Source organism: Xyrauchen texanus, chromosome 7, assembly GCF_025860055.1.
Source record: "Xyrauchen texanus isolate HMW12.3.18 chromosome 7, RBS_HiC_50CHRs, whole genome shotgun sequence".
Lineage (NCBI taxonomy): Eukaryota > Metazoa > Chordata > Actinopteri > Cypriniformes > Catostomidae > Xyrauchen > Xyrauchen texanus.
This window is the reverse complement of record NC_068282.1, coordinates 31,391,428-31,406,213: the sequence shown is the minus strand read 5'-3', so window position 1 is coordinate 31,406,213 and position 14,786 is coordinate 31,391,428. Positions and strand designations below refer to the sequence as shown.

Sequence of the window (14,786 nt, the reverse complement as noted above, 5' to 3'; positions counted from 1 at the left end):
AAATCAACAAATAAAAAAGAACAAGTCCTCAAGCATCACTGAATCAGCTCCCCACTATGAGGCACTTAAAGATTAACATTTTGTTTTAAATTTACAAATCTCTATGGCAATTATGGCAAAAGGGAAGCAAAATAGTTTTTACAAATCCACTTGTTTTGGACAGTGAGATGCAATCTGACTTTGGGATAATATGGATCTCCTGTGGTTTATGGCCAATATTAGAATTGTGTCAGGGCTTTCACATAAAAGATCTTCCACTGTACTCATTTTAGGCTAAGATCAGTTAATTTAACAAACCTGCAGGCCCCTCTGTGCTGCTTGCAGTTGTGGTTGGTGGAGCAATGGGAATTTCTGTTTAGAAAAAGAGAGCACAGTTAGTGAAGAAAAAAAATTATGAGGATCAATTTAATCAAAAGCACAAAAACTGAATTTAAAGAAGATAATTTCACAATTCTCTTCAGAATTCAGATATACAATTGTGATTCTTATTTGTGTGCCTGCATTTCAGTGCCATGTTAAAATAAAAAAATTATATTAAGTCATAAACTTTTTAAAATAGCCCCATAATAGGCTTTTTATGAGAATAAATTCATAACATTGTGAAAGTAAATTAGTAATATTTTCAGTCAAAGTCAAAGTTAGATTAGATTCGTAATGTTAAGAGAATAAAACTATAGCATAATGAGATGTAACCATCCCTTTGAGTCAACCACTGGTTGCCAAAATTACACCTTTAATCACCTAATGTATGCCTTTATTCTCGTAATTTTGACCTTATTCGCAAAATAGTTTAATCTTGTAATTAATTTATTATCAAAACTTTATGACTTTATTCCTGTAAAGTCCTTTTACGAGATTATTCTAAAAATATATAAAAGCTTCTAATGTTATGGCTTTCATCGCAAAATGTTAGATTATATTTTTACTTTAGCATTGCATCAAACGCTGTCATATATTTGAAACATTCAAGAGGAACATGTTTTATTTTAGAAAACCCCAAGCCAACAGGTTGTATTTAAGAAAAACACCAGCAGTCTGTTTTGAAGTTTTAGGTATAGAATGCATCACTTCATACAAGGACCTAAAACAGCTCCTGTTATATTCCTCTATTGCTGTTCTAAAAACAGAGGGATACATGTCCAAGACTTGATTCTTTCATTCCTCCTTCCATTGGCCTTTCATTAATAGATGGAAGTTTAAACTTAATAAAGTTATGTGTTAGCAAATACCTTTTCATCAAAGTGATTGAATTCATAAAAGTGGTAAAAAAGTAGCCTTTTGCTTTATCTAAACATAAATATAAAAGAGGAAACAGGAGTTAATGCCAGGAGGACTAAACAAGTGGACTAAAACAGCTCAAGCATACTAAGAGAAATATGAAGAAGTTGATAAAAGAATAGCTCTGTGGAGCTAGTGGACATGCATGCAAAAAGAGATTTTTTAATGAAGAAAGAATCAAGTCTTCTGATAAAAAAAGAAAAGAAAACAAATTCCACCAATGATCTTCATCATCTGTTAAGGCTTTTATACTCATGTTGAACTGTGATCATGAGAAATGCACAGAGCCAAAATATGTTTTTGTTGCTTTATGGATCAAGGTGCTTTTGCCAGTAAACAAGACTTAAGTAATGATATCGATCTGTAAAGTAACTCATTCAGGATAACCTTTCATATCTCAAATCTTAAATTCATCATTAAAAAAAAAAACCACAATAATTTAATCGATGCTTTGGACAAAAACGATATGATATTGTAGTCCTTAAGAAGTGAACTGAACTATAGTTCATTAAAGAAAGTAACTTTTGTCTTGGATCTTTGGCAAGACGACACGATGATTTCCATTTTCTCCAAGTTGTCTTACTTTCTATGTCAGCTCTAAACATCTTGGTTTCTGATTGGGTAACATGGGAATGAGTGTAATGCTAGATTATATTACTAGCCTGTTCAAATTGTTTCATTGTATTGATTTATGATCTTTAGAATGAAAAGACATGATGGTATGCATAGCCAAGACTTCCTCTTGTTAAACTGAGCTTGGCATGGATTTAAATACTGCTTAAATTAATATGGGCTATTAAAATAAAAACAGATTATTTCACAATTATGAGAGAAACTAAATATTTCAATTAAATTATCAGGATTTCCATCTTTCCAAGTTTCACACATCCTCACTTGTGACTTGCCCAGAAAATAGGAATATAGGAATCCAAAAGGTTTATAGATATAATTTATTCCACTGAGATTCTTGCAAAAAATTTCTCCAGCATTATTCCTTCTTTCCCTAAGTGCTTTGCTCAATATCAAAGCATTGTTTCATTGACAAAAGCACCAACTAATCTGTTTGATTTTAAAATGCAAACAAGTCCTGTGTTGGTAAATATGTTTTCTCCAATTATTACTCCAAGTATTTATTATTATTATAATTTTGTTTTTGTGCAGATATCTTAAGAATTGTCTCAACGATTTGGGCCACGAAGAAAAGAAAACAGAATGTAACGAATGCCAGGTGATAATCCTGTGCAATGACAAAGACATGGTTTCAAATATTTTCATGTTTCTCCATAAGAAATGGTTCCTACAGTCCTTTTGAAGACTTTGAGCTCACTATTTCATTGCATTCTATGGTCAGAAACATAAGTGCATAATGGCTCCTTGGGGATTTAAATGGTAAAAAAGAGATCTTGTCATTGAGTGATCCACATACTTATGCAGGGGGCAATGGGTGATCGGCTCTGCTGGTAGCCTTTAGCACAACGGTTGCACATGATACCCGTCACACCGTCTTTACAGGGGCATTGGCCTGTGGTTTGGTTACAGGTTTTGCCCGCGGCCCCCACAGGATGGCAATCACAGGCTGCGAGGAACAGAAGAAAAGAGGTAAAGAACACACGTGTGGGGAAAAGCACATACATACATACAAAACATACATAAAAAAGCACAGATAAACAACAAAAAATAGCTTTAAGAGCCCAAGTTTGGGGAAATGGAGGGTGAAGTTTGACCAAGCAGTTGTGTGACTGCATGAAAGTGGTGACCGATTCATGTAATGGTGACAGTGTTGTCTGGTGACACAACAAGAGCATGCACATATACAAAATACACAAATTCAACATCAAGCCTGAATATGATGTTGAATATTTCTAACCTTACCTCAAAAGGCAGTGAACTCAAGTCATGAACACATTACACCTCACTATGTAAAGTCACTTTAAACTTCTATTTCTAACAATATATTCATTTTGAATGTATTTATATTTTATATTGTTTAAACTTTATATATATAATTATTTATATCATTTTATATTGTATTATTTTATACATTTGTCTTTGACAAATCTTACAATAAAAAAAAACTTTCTTTAACATATGCATTCTTGCACTTGTGCCAATAATGTCTGTCACATTTCTTTCCTCCTGGGAGGTCTTACTCTAACATATGGCTCAACGTCTCTTTCCACTTCTTAAACCATGTGAACAGATTGTATTGCCTTTGTGTCAAAGCTCCTTTCAAGTCAGTTTTTGTCTCTTAATTTCCTACTGTGGGTGGTTACATGTGTTACTCAATATTTTCCCCACCAATGATTAAGAAGTGACACTCAGTCAATTGGTTTACACCATAAATGAAGCCCAGATATTTTAGCTTAAACTTTATTTCTTTTAAGCCTGTGTTTAACACCAGTAAGGTCAAGGTACAGCCCAATGTCAGAACTGGGCAGAGAGACAGCCACTCCCTGCATGTCTGTCTCTTGTAGTTTGTCACCAGAGGTGGGTAGAAAGTGCTACATTTACTCCATTACATTTACTTGAGTAACTTTTGGGGAAAAATTTACTTTTAAAGAAGGCTTAAAAGTGGGTACTTTTTACTCTAACGCAAGTTAATTTTTAATTGAAAAAATCATCATGGTTACTCCCTGCGATGGACTGGCGACCTGTCCAGGGTGTCCCCCGCCTTTCGCCCAATGTTAGCTGGGATAGGCTCCAGCCCCCCGCGACCCTGTACACAGGATAAGCGGTTGACGATGGATGGATGGATGGATCATGGTTACTGTTGTAACCTCCGTTCCCCGATGGAAGGAACGAGACGTTGTGTCAATCGTAGTGACACAGGGTGTCTCTTCTGAAAGCCTCGTGTACCTCTGAACTAAAGAAAAGACCAATGTCAAGTTGGCAGACAGAATTTGCCCCGGCCCCGGACATACGGGTATAAAGGGGAGCGGGGGAGCGAATGTCGGGTCCCCAACCTTCTTGATGGAAGCGGGCACGATCAGGAGGGCCGTCTTCAAGGAGAGGGCTTTGAGCTCGACTGAATCAAGCGGCTCGAAGGGGGGTCTCTGAAGGCCTGAGAGGACCACTGAGAGAACCACTGAGAGATCCCAGGAGGGGAACAGGCTTGGCCGGGAAGGGTTCAACCGCCTGGCGCCTCTAAGGAACCTGATAATCAAGTCGTGCTTATCAAGGTACTTGCCGTCTACTGTGTCGTGGTGGGCTGCGATAGCAGCGACATACACCTTCAAGGTGGAGGGGAACAGCCTCCCCTCCAGCCTCTCCTGCAGGAATGAAAGCACTGACGAACTGTGCATCTTTGCGGGTCTTCAGATCTGGAAGAACACCAATTTGCAAACAGACGCCACTTGAGGGCGTAAAGCTGCCTGGTAGAGGGAGCTCTGGCATGGTTGATCGTACCTACGACTGCAGGTGGTAGACCGCTTAAGTCTTCCACATCCCATCCAGGGGCCAGACATGGAGATTCCAGAGGTCTGGGCACAGGTGCCAGAGGGTGCCCCGTCCCAGAGAAAGAAGGTCCTTCTTCAGGGGATTTTGCAGGGAGATGCTGTCGTGAGGAGCGTGAGATCTGAGACCCAGGTCCGGGTGGGCCAATAAGGAGCCACCAAAGTAACCTGTTCCTCATCCTCCCTGACCTTGCACAGCACCAGTTCAAGAAGGCTCACTGGGGGAAATGGGTACTTGCACAGCCCCCGGGGCCAGCTCTGTGCCAGCGCATCTGTGCCGAGAGGGGCCTCTGAGTACCAGAGCAGGCAGTGGGAGTTGTCTTGGAAGACAAAGAGATCTATCTGTGCCCTGCCGAAGCGGCCCCAACTCAGCTGGCCTCCACTCTCCGCTGAGCGAGACCTGTCATGACAGCGTGTCCGCTTTTGTGTTATGAGTGGCGAGCTGCGAACTGAGTTGCAGCTGACTCCAAAGGAGGAGATGGTGGGTGAGTTGTGACATGTGACGGGACTTGGCGATTTATGTACACTATCGTGGCAGTGCTGTCTGAACGGATCAAGATGTGCTTGCCCGAATCAGCAGGAGAAACCTCTGCAGGGCAAGGAGTACAGCCAACAACTCAAGGCAGTTTATGTGCCAATGCAGGCGGGGCCCTGTCTAGGAGCCAGCAGATGCGTGCCCGTAGCACACGCCGCCTCAACCCAGTTGAGAGGCATCTGTTGTGACCACATCACGTCTGGACACCTGCTGTAGGGGGACTCCTGTCCGCAGAAAACAGAGGTGTGTCCAAGGATTGAAAGTCTGATGGCAGGAAGGGGTGATAAACACACGGTATGTGCACAGGCACCATGCCCATCTCGGGACTTGAGCCTGAAGCATGTGCTGGCACGGTCTCATATGCATCAACCCGAGTACCGCGACCGCGGCCGAGGATGCCATATGCCCCAGGAGCCTCTGGAACCGTTTGAGAGGAACCGCTGTGCCTGGCTTGAAGCAAGTGAGGCACGCGAGCACTGACTTGGTATCACGTCCTTGAGTAGCAGAGTGCCAATCTCTGCTCGTAAAGTGGTGGCGTTTTTCATCATCGGAGTGGAGCGGACACCACTGAAACGAGGTGGGAGCCTGGCGAACTGAATGGTCCTGGCTAGCCATCGCGATGGACTGGGAAGCGCAAGCCATGCGTCTAAACTCTGTGCGAGGGGAACTAACGTGACGATCATTTTGGACATACCGGCTGGGGCCTCGCAGCTGGGGGGAGCAGGTAATAGTGCGTCGGGAGGCAAAAACGCGTCCCGAAGCTTGGGTGCTGAGAAAAAACTTAGGAGAGAATCGCTGTCTGCACAGCGTGCAGAGAGGAGAAAGCCGCTGGAATGCGCCGTCAGATCCAACAGAAAGCTCTCTTGCAGAGGTGGGTGAAGCAGTCATGAAACACAGCTCGCTGATCACACAACCATTTGGCTCCAAAGAAAAAATCTGGCTGACATTCGTTTCCCCGCTCCCCTTTATACACGTATGTCCAGGAGCGGGGCATGCACATTCTGTTTGCCAACTTGGTATTGGCATTTTCTCAAGTTCAGAGGTACAGAAGGCTCTTAGAAGAGACTCCTTGTGTCACTACAATCGAAACAACATCGAGTGAGTGACAGAAGGGAAACTGCTTTTACAACTTTACATGCAATGGCGTTCCTCTCGTAAAAGTTTATTTTATGTTAAAGAATGTGTAGTTTTCAAATTTTGTTTCTATCACCTATGTTTCACTCAGTGATGTCATGTTCGCTTATTATAAGCAAATTTGGGCATAATTGCTGACCAGATCACTTGTTTCTCTTGCAAGATCTGGCAACACAAGGTGCTGCGATCCAATGTGAAAACAACAGCTCTTTTAGCGGGCTCAGAACATCTGGAAGGTAATGGCCGAAATGGGAGATAAAGTGACTGTGTCGACAGAGGCACATCACCCATGGCCTCATATACAAACACTTTTTTCACTCCAAGGAGTGAAAACAAACAGTTATACAATGTGATGTCTGCTCTGTGCCCCAAAACAAGTTGACCTATCAGCAAGAATTAAAGCGCCAACCTAAGATAACACGTTGCGTTAAGTTGCCTCATGGTCATTTGTAACTACAGGCTCTTTGACCTAATTTTAATATAAATTTAACACATTGAAATCATTTCTTTTTCTTTTTATGCATTAAAGGTTGATAGTCCATTATTCAGAAACAAGCTTCAAATGTTTTGAGATCAAACATGATGGTATTTTATATGAAGTAAAAATAGTTTTTGATGGTGATAAGGCATTAAAAATTTACTACATAAAATAAGAATAAAGTGTATTTATAAGGGAAATGCATAACCAGTGGAGCCTTCAGCGCTGGATAGATAACTAGAAAGCTATCATTCTGTCATGAAAATCCACATTGCTCAGGGATTTCAGTCAGTGACATAAAACCTGAGGTAGGGTTGAGAATCGCAGAACCGGTTCCACTGAAAAATGAATAAATACAAGAATTGTATGATTCGAGCATTTTTCTGCCAATCGGGTGGAACCACTGTACTAAAATAATCTGACAGTATTTTCTTCAGCGCATTTAAGCGGCACTGCGACCTACTGGATAAACAGCATAAAAAACACAATTATTCACAATTATTGCATTTTATTTATGCCTATCCGATTGGTTGTGTCTGCTCTGTATAAATCTGAAACAATCTCATCATTTGGCAAAAGGCTGCTGAGGACAGTACATTAATTATATCAAAAAATTATTTAGCACACAAAATTACTCAAAGAATTGTTAGAAGGAATCAGAACCATAATCATTAGAAGGAATTAGAACCGGAATCGTTAAATTCCTTACGATTCCCAACCCTTACCCAGGGACAGGTTTTTAGCTCAATGCAGTCAGCTATTACCCATCTATCAAAGAAAAACACAAGTAGCTTAAACCTTTCTCTAATCTTTTTTCTCACTGTTGAGAATGCAAAGCATCTACAGCTACAGAAACACCATTTCAATTTGAATGATAATTTATTATCAACCTAATATACTGTATAACTCATCAGATAGTACACCCGATCAAGTTGAAGACTTATACAGAGCTAATTGAGTCCAGGAAGCGAGGATCAACCTCATTTGTAGACCCTCCTAATCAAATGAAGAATTCAAATATTGTGGAAGCCTTTTCCTCCTCTGTCCCAAAAGTGTTGCAGGCAACAGTTGATAAACAGTTTGCCAATTTTGTCTGTGAAGGCAACCAGCCATTTTCTGTAATTTATAGAAAATTATAGAGACCTTGCAACCGCAGTGCACTTGGGGTTTCACCTGCCACTGAATAGACAAAAAGATGTTCAGCAGCCTTTGCTTGCAGACATATTAAAGACATTCGATGTCCTCACTGCAGCATTGGAAGAAATACATTCAGAGTACCAGATTAGACAAAAGATGGACAACTACAGATAGTGGCTCAATCATTTTGAAAGCCTTTCGGGTATTTGGGGAGGAGAAACAAGAAGACCTCCTGGATGAACAGGAGGAGGGAGACTCTACCCTTGATGATGAATCTGACGAAAGTGACTTGAAGGTGGAGTACCAAGACATGTCAGCTATTTTTGAGGAGGACAATGGCCTGGAATGCCAACTTCCCAGACATCAAAAGTGTGAATGCCATCTAAACAATCGTATTTCTACTGTTGATGCCGCTGCAGCAGAAGCTGGAAGTGATACGTACAAGAGACTGTAACGTTCAGCATTTGCAAAATGCAGTGTGCTGTGGAATAAAATTAGCAGGTCAACCATGGCTTTTGAAACTGTGCAATGTGAGTGTAAATTGCAGTTCTATCGGGAAGACACGCAGGCTTGAGTGAAGTTTAAGATGCCATTTATTTGATAAATGTAAAACAGAAAGTAATGTCTCTCTCTTTGGCATAGGCCCCGTCCGGCGGTCCGAGGAAGTTGTGCCCGGAACCGTCATATCCTGCCGGAGATAGGAGGCAGGGGCGAGGAGCCTACCCCCAAAAAGAGAGAAAGTAGTATACTACCCCCAAAAAGATGATCCTGTTTGGTAGGAACCGGGTCTTGTGTTGGGCATTCATTCTGGAGAAGAAAAATAGAGATGTCAGCATCAGAATTTACATGAAATTTGTGATATCACTGGTATGGTTGTGTGAAGCCTTTGAAATGGGAAGTTTTTTTTTTTTTTTGGTGTGTTTTTGGGCTCTCCGTTGAGGCCCCTGGTTGTGCAGAATCTGCCTAAGGCGAGCAGCGTGGTATGCAGCCCTATGTTAGGCCGGCGTTGCTGTGCAGTATCTTTGTTGAAGGACGACATTTGATATGAAAACCCTCCGGCGAGGGAAAGTTGTTTGGGGTATCTTTGCCGAAGGTGGGCAACGTGTATAAAGCCATAAGATAATGGAAACGTTGCGTGCAGTCCCTTCGTTGAAAGACATCTGATATGAAAACCCTCCGACGAGGGAAAGTTGTTTGGGGTATCTTTGCCGAAGGTGGGCAACGTGTGTAAAGCCATACGATAATGGCAACGTTGCGTGCAGTCCCTTCGTTGAAAGACATTTGATATGAAAACCCTCCGACGAGGGAAGAGTTGTTTGAGGTATCTTTGCCGAAGGTGTGCATCGTGTGTAAAGCCATACGATAATGGCAACGCTGCGTGCAGTCCCTTCGTTGAAAGAAAACAATATTGATATGAAAACCCTCCGATGAGGGAAAAGTTGTTTGTGGTATCTTTGCCGAAAGGTGAGCAACATGCGTAAAGCCATACAGTTATGGCGACGTTGCGTGCAATCCCTTTGTTGAAAGAAAACATTTGATATGAAAACCCTCCGACGAGGGAAAGTTTTTTGATGGTTATCTTTGCCAGAGTGAACGCATACATAATGCCATACGATAATGGCGATGTTGTCGTGCCATACCTTGTTGAAAGCCATCTCGTTATGGTGCAAGTTTCCGGCGAGGGCGGCTGGTTTGAGCAATCCCTATGCGAAGGAACTGTGCTTGAGATTATGGAAGTCTGGCGAGGGGGAGGGGGGGACATAGTTATGTGCTGTCCTTGCGAACGGTGGGCTTGCTTGAATTGAATCATTGTGTAGGTAAGGATGAGCTGGGGAAGAGCCACCAACCACCACCAGATATGCATGAGAACTTATGGCTGATGGGGAGTTGAGCTTGTTTGATGATTTGGGTCAAGTTGACTATTTCAGGTACGATTGGGGAGAGCAGCGGCTGAGCATCTTCATAGTAGATTCCAGTATACCTTGAAGGGTGCCCGTCGAGCTGGTCTGTGGAACTCCTGCGAAGCGAGGGAGGGGGTCAGAGACTACGTTGAAAAACCCGGGAATGTGTCTGGCTGGGATGATGAAGTTACAGAAAATGCTCTGCCATGTCAGACGTCTCATAGGGGACATGATGGTTCGAGGAGGGCCAGACTTTATTGATTGTAGTTACGACTGCGGAATTGTCGCATGACTACGATGCGTTTGAGTTTCTGGAGGGAACCCATATGACGCTGGCCGTGATGATGGGTGTGGAATAAGAAAGGCCTATTTTAAACTTCTTTTGTAGATGTAGCTTGCTGTGTCATCGCGGAACGAGGCTGCAGTGGTTCTGTGAATGTATTTCCTATTTCTGAACTCAAACAAATATTTTACCCCATATAGGGTAAAGAACAATTTCAATGGAGGGTAGAGGGGCAGGTTGTCTGCTGGACCGTATGATGAAGTGCTGTACGAATGGCGAGGAAGGATTTGAAGCTTGGGTCTCGGTGTCATTTCTTCCCTCCGCTGAGCCGCATCGAGACTGGGATTGTAGATCGAGAACATTTGTTAAATACATTCAACTATGAAATATCTAGCAATGGGGTTACTTACGAAAAGAGCGTCTGGAGCGTAGGAAGCTATATTGAAAAAAGTATAATTCTGGCCATTCCCCTGTGAACCATGGTCCTAGACGGCAACCCCTGAATCCTATGGAGGGAGCCATGTCCGAGAAATAGAGGCGTGTCATCCGGAGATTCTCGCCAGCCATCATCGATTGGTGGGTAGGAGAGGCTGTCTATGGAATGAGCTAGTGTGAGGAGGCGTAAAAAACGGCGGAGTGGCCTTGAGGATTGATAAGCATCGCAAAATTGAGGTGGCCTGATGGGGCTGGAGATTGCGTTAGGAGACCCAAACTGACCAGGGAACGATGTGAAAATAGACCTGATCCTGTCATGTTTCTATAGGGGGGAAGCTTGCATGGTTAGAGTATGTGTGTGATGTCTAGAATTCTAGAGACGTGGCTCGTTGTGGGTGATTTTTTTATTTTTTCTCTCTCTCTCTCTCTCTCACTCGCTCTCCTCCCTCTTATTCCTCGAGCTGGAGCAAATACGGTGAGAAGAATAATGTCTCAGCTTCATGAGAGTTTAGTTGTTGGCTGTAAAAGGAACATGAGTCTTCATGTACTCCCGGCATAGAGCCCTGAAGATGCATTGGGCAGTTTAGTTTTTGAAGGTGGTGTGCCCCAAAACATACAAGAATGTGTGCATGTTTGTGCAAATCATCTTGCATGAGACTGCTTTGTGAATGTGTGTTGATATGAATCGGGATCTTCAAGAATGTGATTCTCGAGCATGGATCAGTTCCGGCTTTCATGTCCCACCTTTACGACCTGAAGATGCAGTATCGCACTTTATATTTTGTGAATATTTGCAAATCTCCTTCCGAATGTGCTTGATAGCTGATTCGACGGCTGATGTGCCGAGTTACCATTGTCTCTGACATATTTCGGAGACCAGATACACACACACCTAAACATGTATGGCTGAATTCCGGCATTTACGCTGTCGATCATATTGGTTCTGATTAGTTGTTGCTGTAGTGGTCTGACCACGATGAGTGAATGTTTTGTGAAGACATGCCAATGAATTTCTGCTCTTTGATGATGCCTGAATGATAATAAAATGGAAGTATGCCATGAGATGGGAATTACTCGCTGTATGACCTGATCATAGCGAAATTCCTTACGCTGATGGTAGATAATCTGATGAATAGGGGAAGCGGTGCGGAGCCTACTGCTAGGTGTCAGAGGCGCGCCGCAACGGTGGTACTAGCGATGAGAACATGGAAGTACGTCTGGAGTAAGAAAATGCTGCGTTTTATGGGTCGCGTAAATGCACCCTTGGAGGCGCTCTGGTAACCTCATCGAATGTTGTACTGAACGAAGTAAATTCTTTCACAAGGCTTGGTGAAGGCTATATTAACCCGTTGATACGTATTTGTTTGCACTCGGGAGTGAAGTCACTCTGCTTATGTTTAATATATTTGCATTCTGATATATGCATGCATGAATATGCGATTAATGATAACAGATTATACGTCTTTTCGAAGGTCTAAGTGTTCGACGTTGATATCCGATCTCTGTTGCATGACAGCAGTCCTCCAGAAACAGCAATTTGTTTATTTGTGCCCGAAGTGCGGATGACAACATGCAATATCAAAAACGGGACTTCATACCTTATTATGAAATAGCGATCGCCAGATGAATCCAGTTCAGCCTGCTTGGGTCAATTGTCCGTGACAGAGTTCATTCTATAACGTCCAGTAGCACTTTTGTACGTAATTATAAATCTTGATATGTTCTCCATGTTTACGTGAGATCTCGCCTGGAAGAATTACACTTCGTCGTTCTTCGACAGACTATGCAAGCTGAGCAGCATTCCTGTTGTAAAACTGTATATTATCTTATATATGAAGTCTTCTAAACAGAATGAGCCCATCTCAAAGTCCAAAACTTAATTTATTTTATTTTTTTGAGATTGTGCGCGCTCCTTCCGCGCCGGGTCGTGCAATGCAATTGAGAGAGATCTCCTGAGTGAATGAGATATGGGTGAAGATCCGGGATTGCTGGTTGTTTATTCCCCATGGGTTTGATGTTGGCAGAAGTTGAGATGAAGTGACGACGTCGTTGGAAAGGGAAGGCGGGCTTCCGGAGAAGTGCTGTGCACTGGTTATATGTGGCCTGGAGAAGTTGAAGCGCGTCTAGTTGCCTGTGTTTTAGCACACTGAAACAGCAGTGTGATAGATTGTGAGCAGACTTATAAAGCAATGGCTTACATGCGATTGGCTAGGAATTACCCCGCTAATGAAGTGATGATGTACAGCTGCTACGCTGCACTTCCATTTCCTGCGTCCCAATCAGACCTGCCGGAACTCACTGTTCCTTGCTGTAGAAAGGGTGGTGCGCATCCAGAGGGAACAAGGAGAACAAGCTATCCGAAACGTTTGCTCAGCATTAAAGATAAAAGTGTAAGTTACAAGACCTGGGGAGGTTTTTTAAATATTGTTATTGAGTTATTTTAGAATGTTGTGTGAAATCTGTAGATGTTTTTAGTCAATTATTATTAGCATTTAAAATTTTTATGGTGCAGGCTGTATCCAGCTGAAATTGTATTTTTGACTGAGTACATTGCTGTAATGAAGCCTGTTGCCATGGCGCTCAGCAAACTCCAAAGGGAATCGTCAGTCCACATGGGTTTTCTGCTTCCAACTCTTTAGCAACTACTGGACAAGCTGCAGAGGCTTGATACAAGCTGTAAAGTCTGTCAACCCCTCCTTGAGGCCCTAAAACATGGCATCCAGAAATGTTTTGGAGAGGTCATGAAATGTATAATGGAGATGATTGCTGCATCTATACTACTTTCAAAATTCAGAACCTCCTGGACAACAGATGAAAGCATCTTTTAAGCTGGTATTGCATATATGTCTGTCAATTCAAAAGTCATTTACTTGACCTTGAGTTGAGATTGGTTCCCTCTTTTTGTGTTTTATTAGTGGTGAGTTACAGTTTAACAAGAGTTACAAAATCTCTTAAAATCTGGTGTAGGAATATACAGTAGATATATAGGAACATACAGGCTTAAAGTGTTTAAATCTTTCTCTGCACAGGGCTTGACTACATAAAAGATGCCAACATGGACACTGATGTCCTCTCTTTCAGCAGCAGCCAATCAGATGAAGATGACTTCTTTGCATCATTGAAGACAGTAGTCTCACAAGAAGGAGAGCTGGATAGGTACCTTTCATGTCTGTCAATTGGAGGTATGGACATGTTGCATTCCTTTCCACAAGTGAAGAAGTTATCTCTAAAAAAAAAAAAACATTACTCTCAAAGTAAACACAGCATCTGCAGCCTGTGAGAGACTTTTTAGTAATGCAGGACTCATGCTCACTGGTAAAAGGTCAGTGTTGAGAGCCAGTTACTTTTAAAGTTCAGGACAGAAGTGTGCAAGCATACACATTATAAAACACACACACACACACACACACACACACACACACTTTTTCTCTGTGTCCACATTCTGTCCTCTCTTGTTTTATGCAGATGCTGACAAGTTTGCTTCTGTGTGTTGCTGTTAAAATGTTGAAATAAAGACTGCATTTTGGGAAATATTAGTTCCCTATCGAGAGGTCTCTCCTATTGCGTAAGTAGCTTACGCTATGGGAAAACTCCGTTTCTCGAGAAATATTGAAGTCTTTATGTAAAACGCATTGCAGCTGCACAGCAGACAGTAATGAGCGAGGCAGCTCAGTCATTGGCTGTGCTGCGGCAACTGCTCGAACCAATGACGGGACGACTCTGAACGCGCGACCAATGGGCGCGCGCCTCGCGTTCGCGCGCTCAGAGCCCGCCGAAATTAGCATAGCCAGGCTATATAATGGGCTCTGAGAGCTGTAAGCTCAGTGTTAGCACATTTTCTGCCTGTGTTACTAAGGGGTCACGTGTCCACACTAAAGTGCGCATTCCCACAGTTACAAACACTGTCAAACGATTTCAAAGAATGCTCGGTCTCATGGCCTCGGCATCAGCTGTACTCCAGCTAGGATTGTTGCACATGCGTCCTCTCCAGCGCTGGCTCAAGAGCCGTGTCCCCACTCACGCGTGGCGCTCGGGCCACTTTTTGATCAGAGCGAATCATGGCTGTATAAAAGCCCTGACGCCCTGGAAAGCCATCAACTGGTATCAACCCGGCGTGAGTCTGGGCGTGAACATGCAGAGAAAAATGATCACG

General features: G+C 42.7%; 1 protein-coding gene across 2 annotated transcripts in view; it reads right to left on the bottom strand.

The window, feature by feature from the left end:
* Positions 1-14,786, bottom strand: part of LOC127646088 (netrin-1-like) — a 184,872-nt gene that overhangs the window by 24,443 nt on the left and 145,643 nt on the right. Inside the window, exons 3-4 of one of the 2 annotated variants that reach the window (XM_052129546.1) lie at positions 2,705-2,854; positions 298-351 (exon numbers count right to left, since the gene is read on the bottom strand). In XM_052129546.1, the coding sequence (XP_051985506.1) occupies positions 298-351; positions 2,705-2,854 (204 nt within the window). The remainder of the gene's footprint in view (positions 1-297; positions 352-2,704; positions 2,855-14,786) is intronic. The other variant, XM_052129547.1, reaches the window with a different exon arrangement.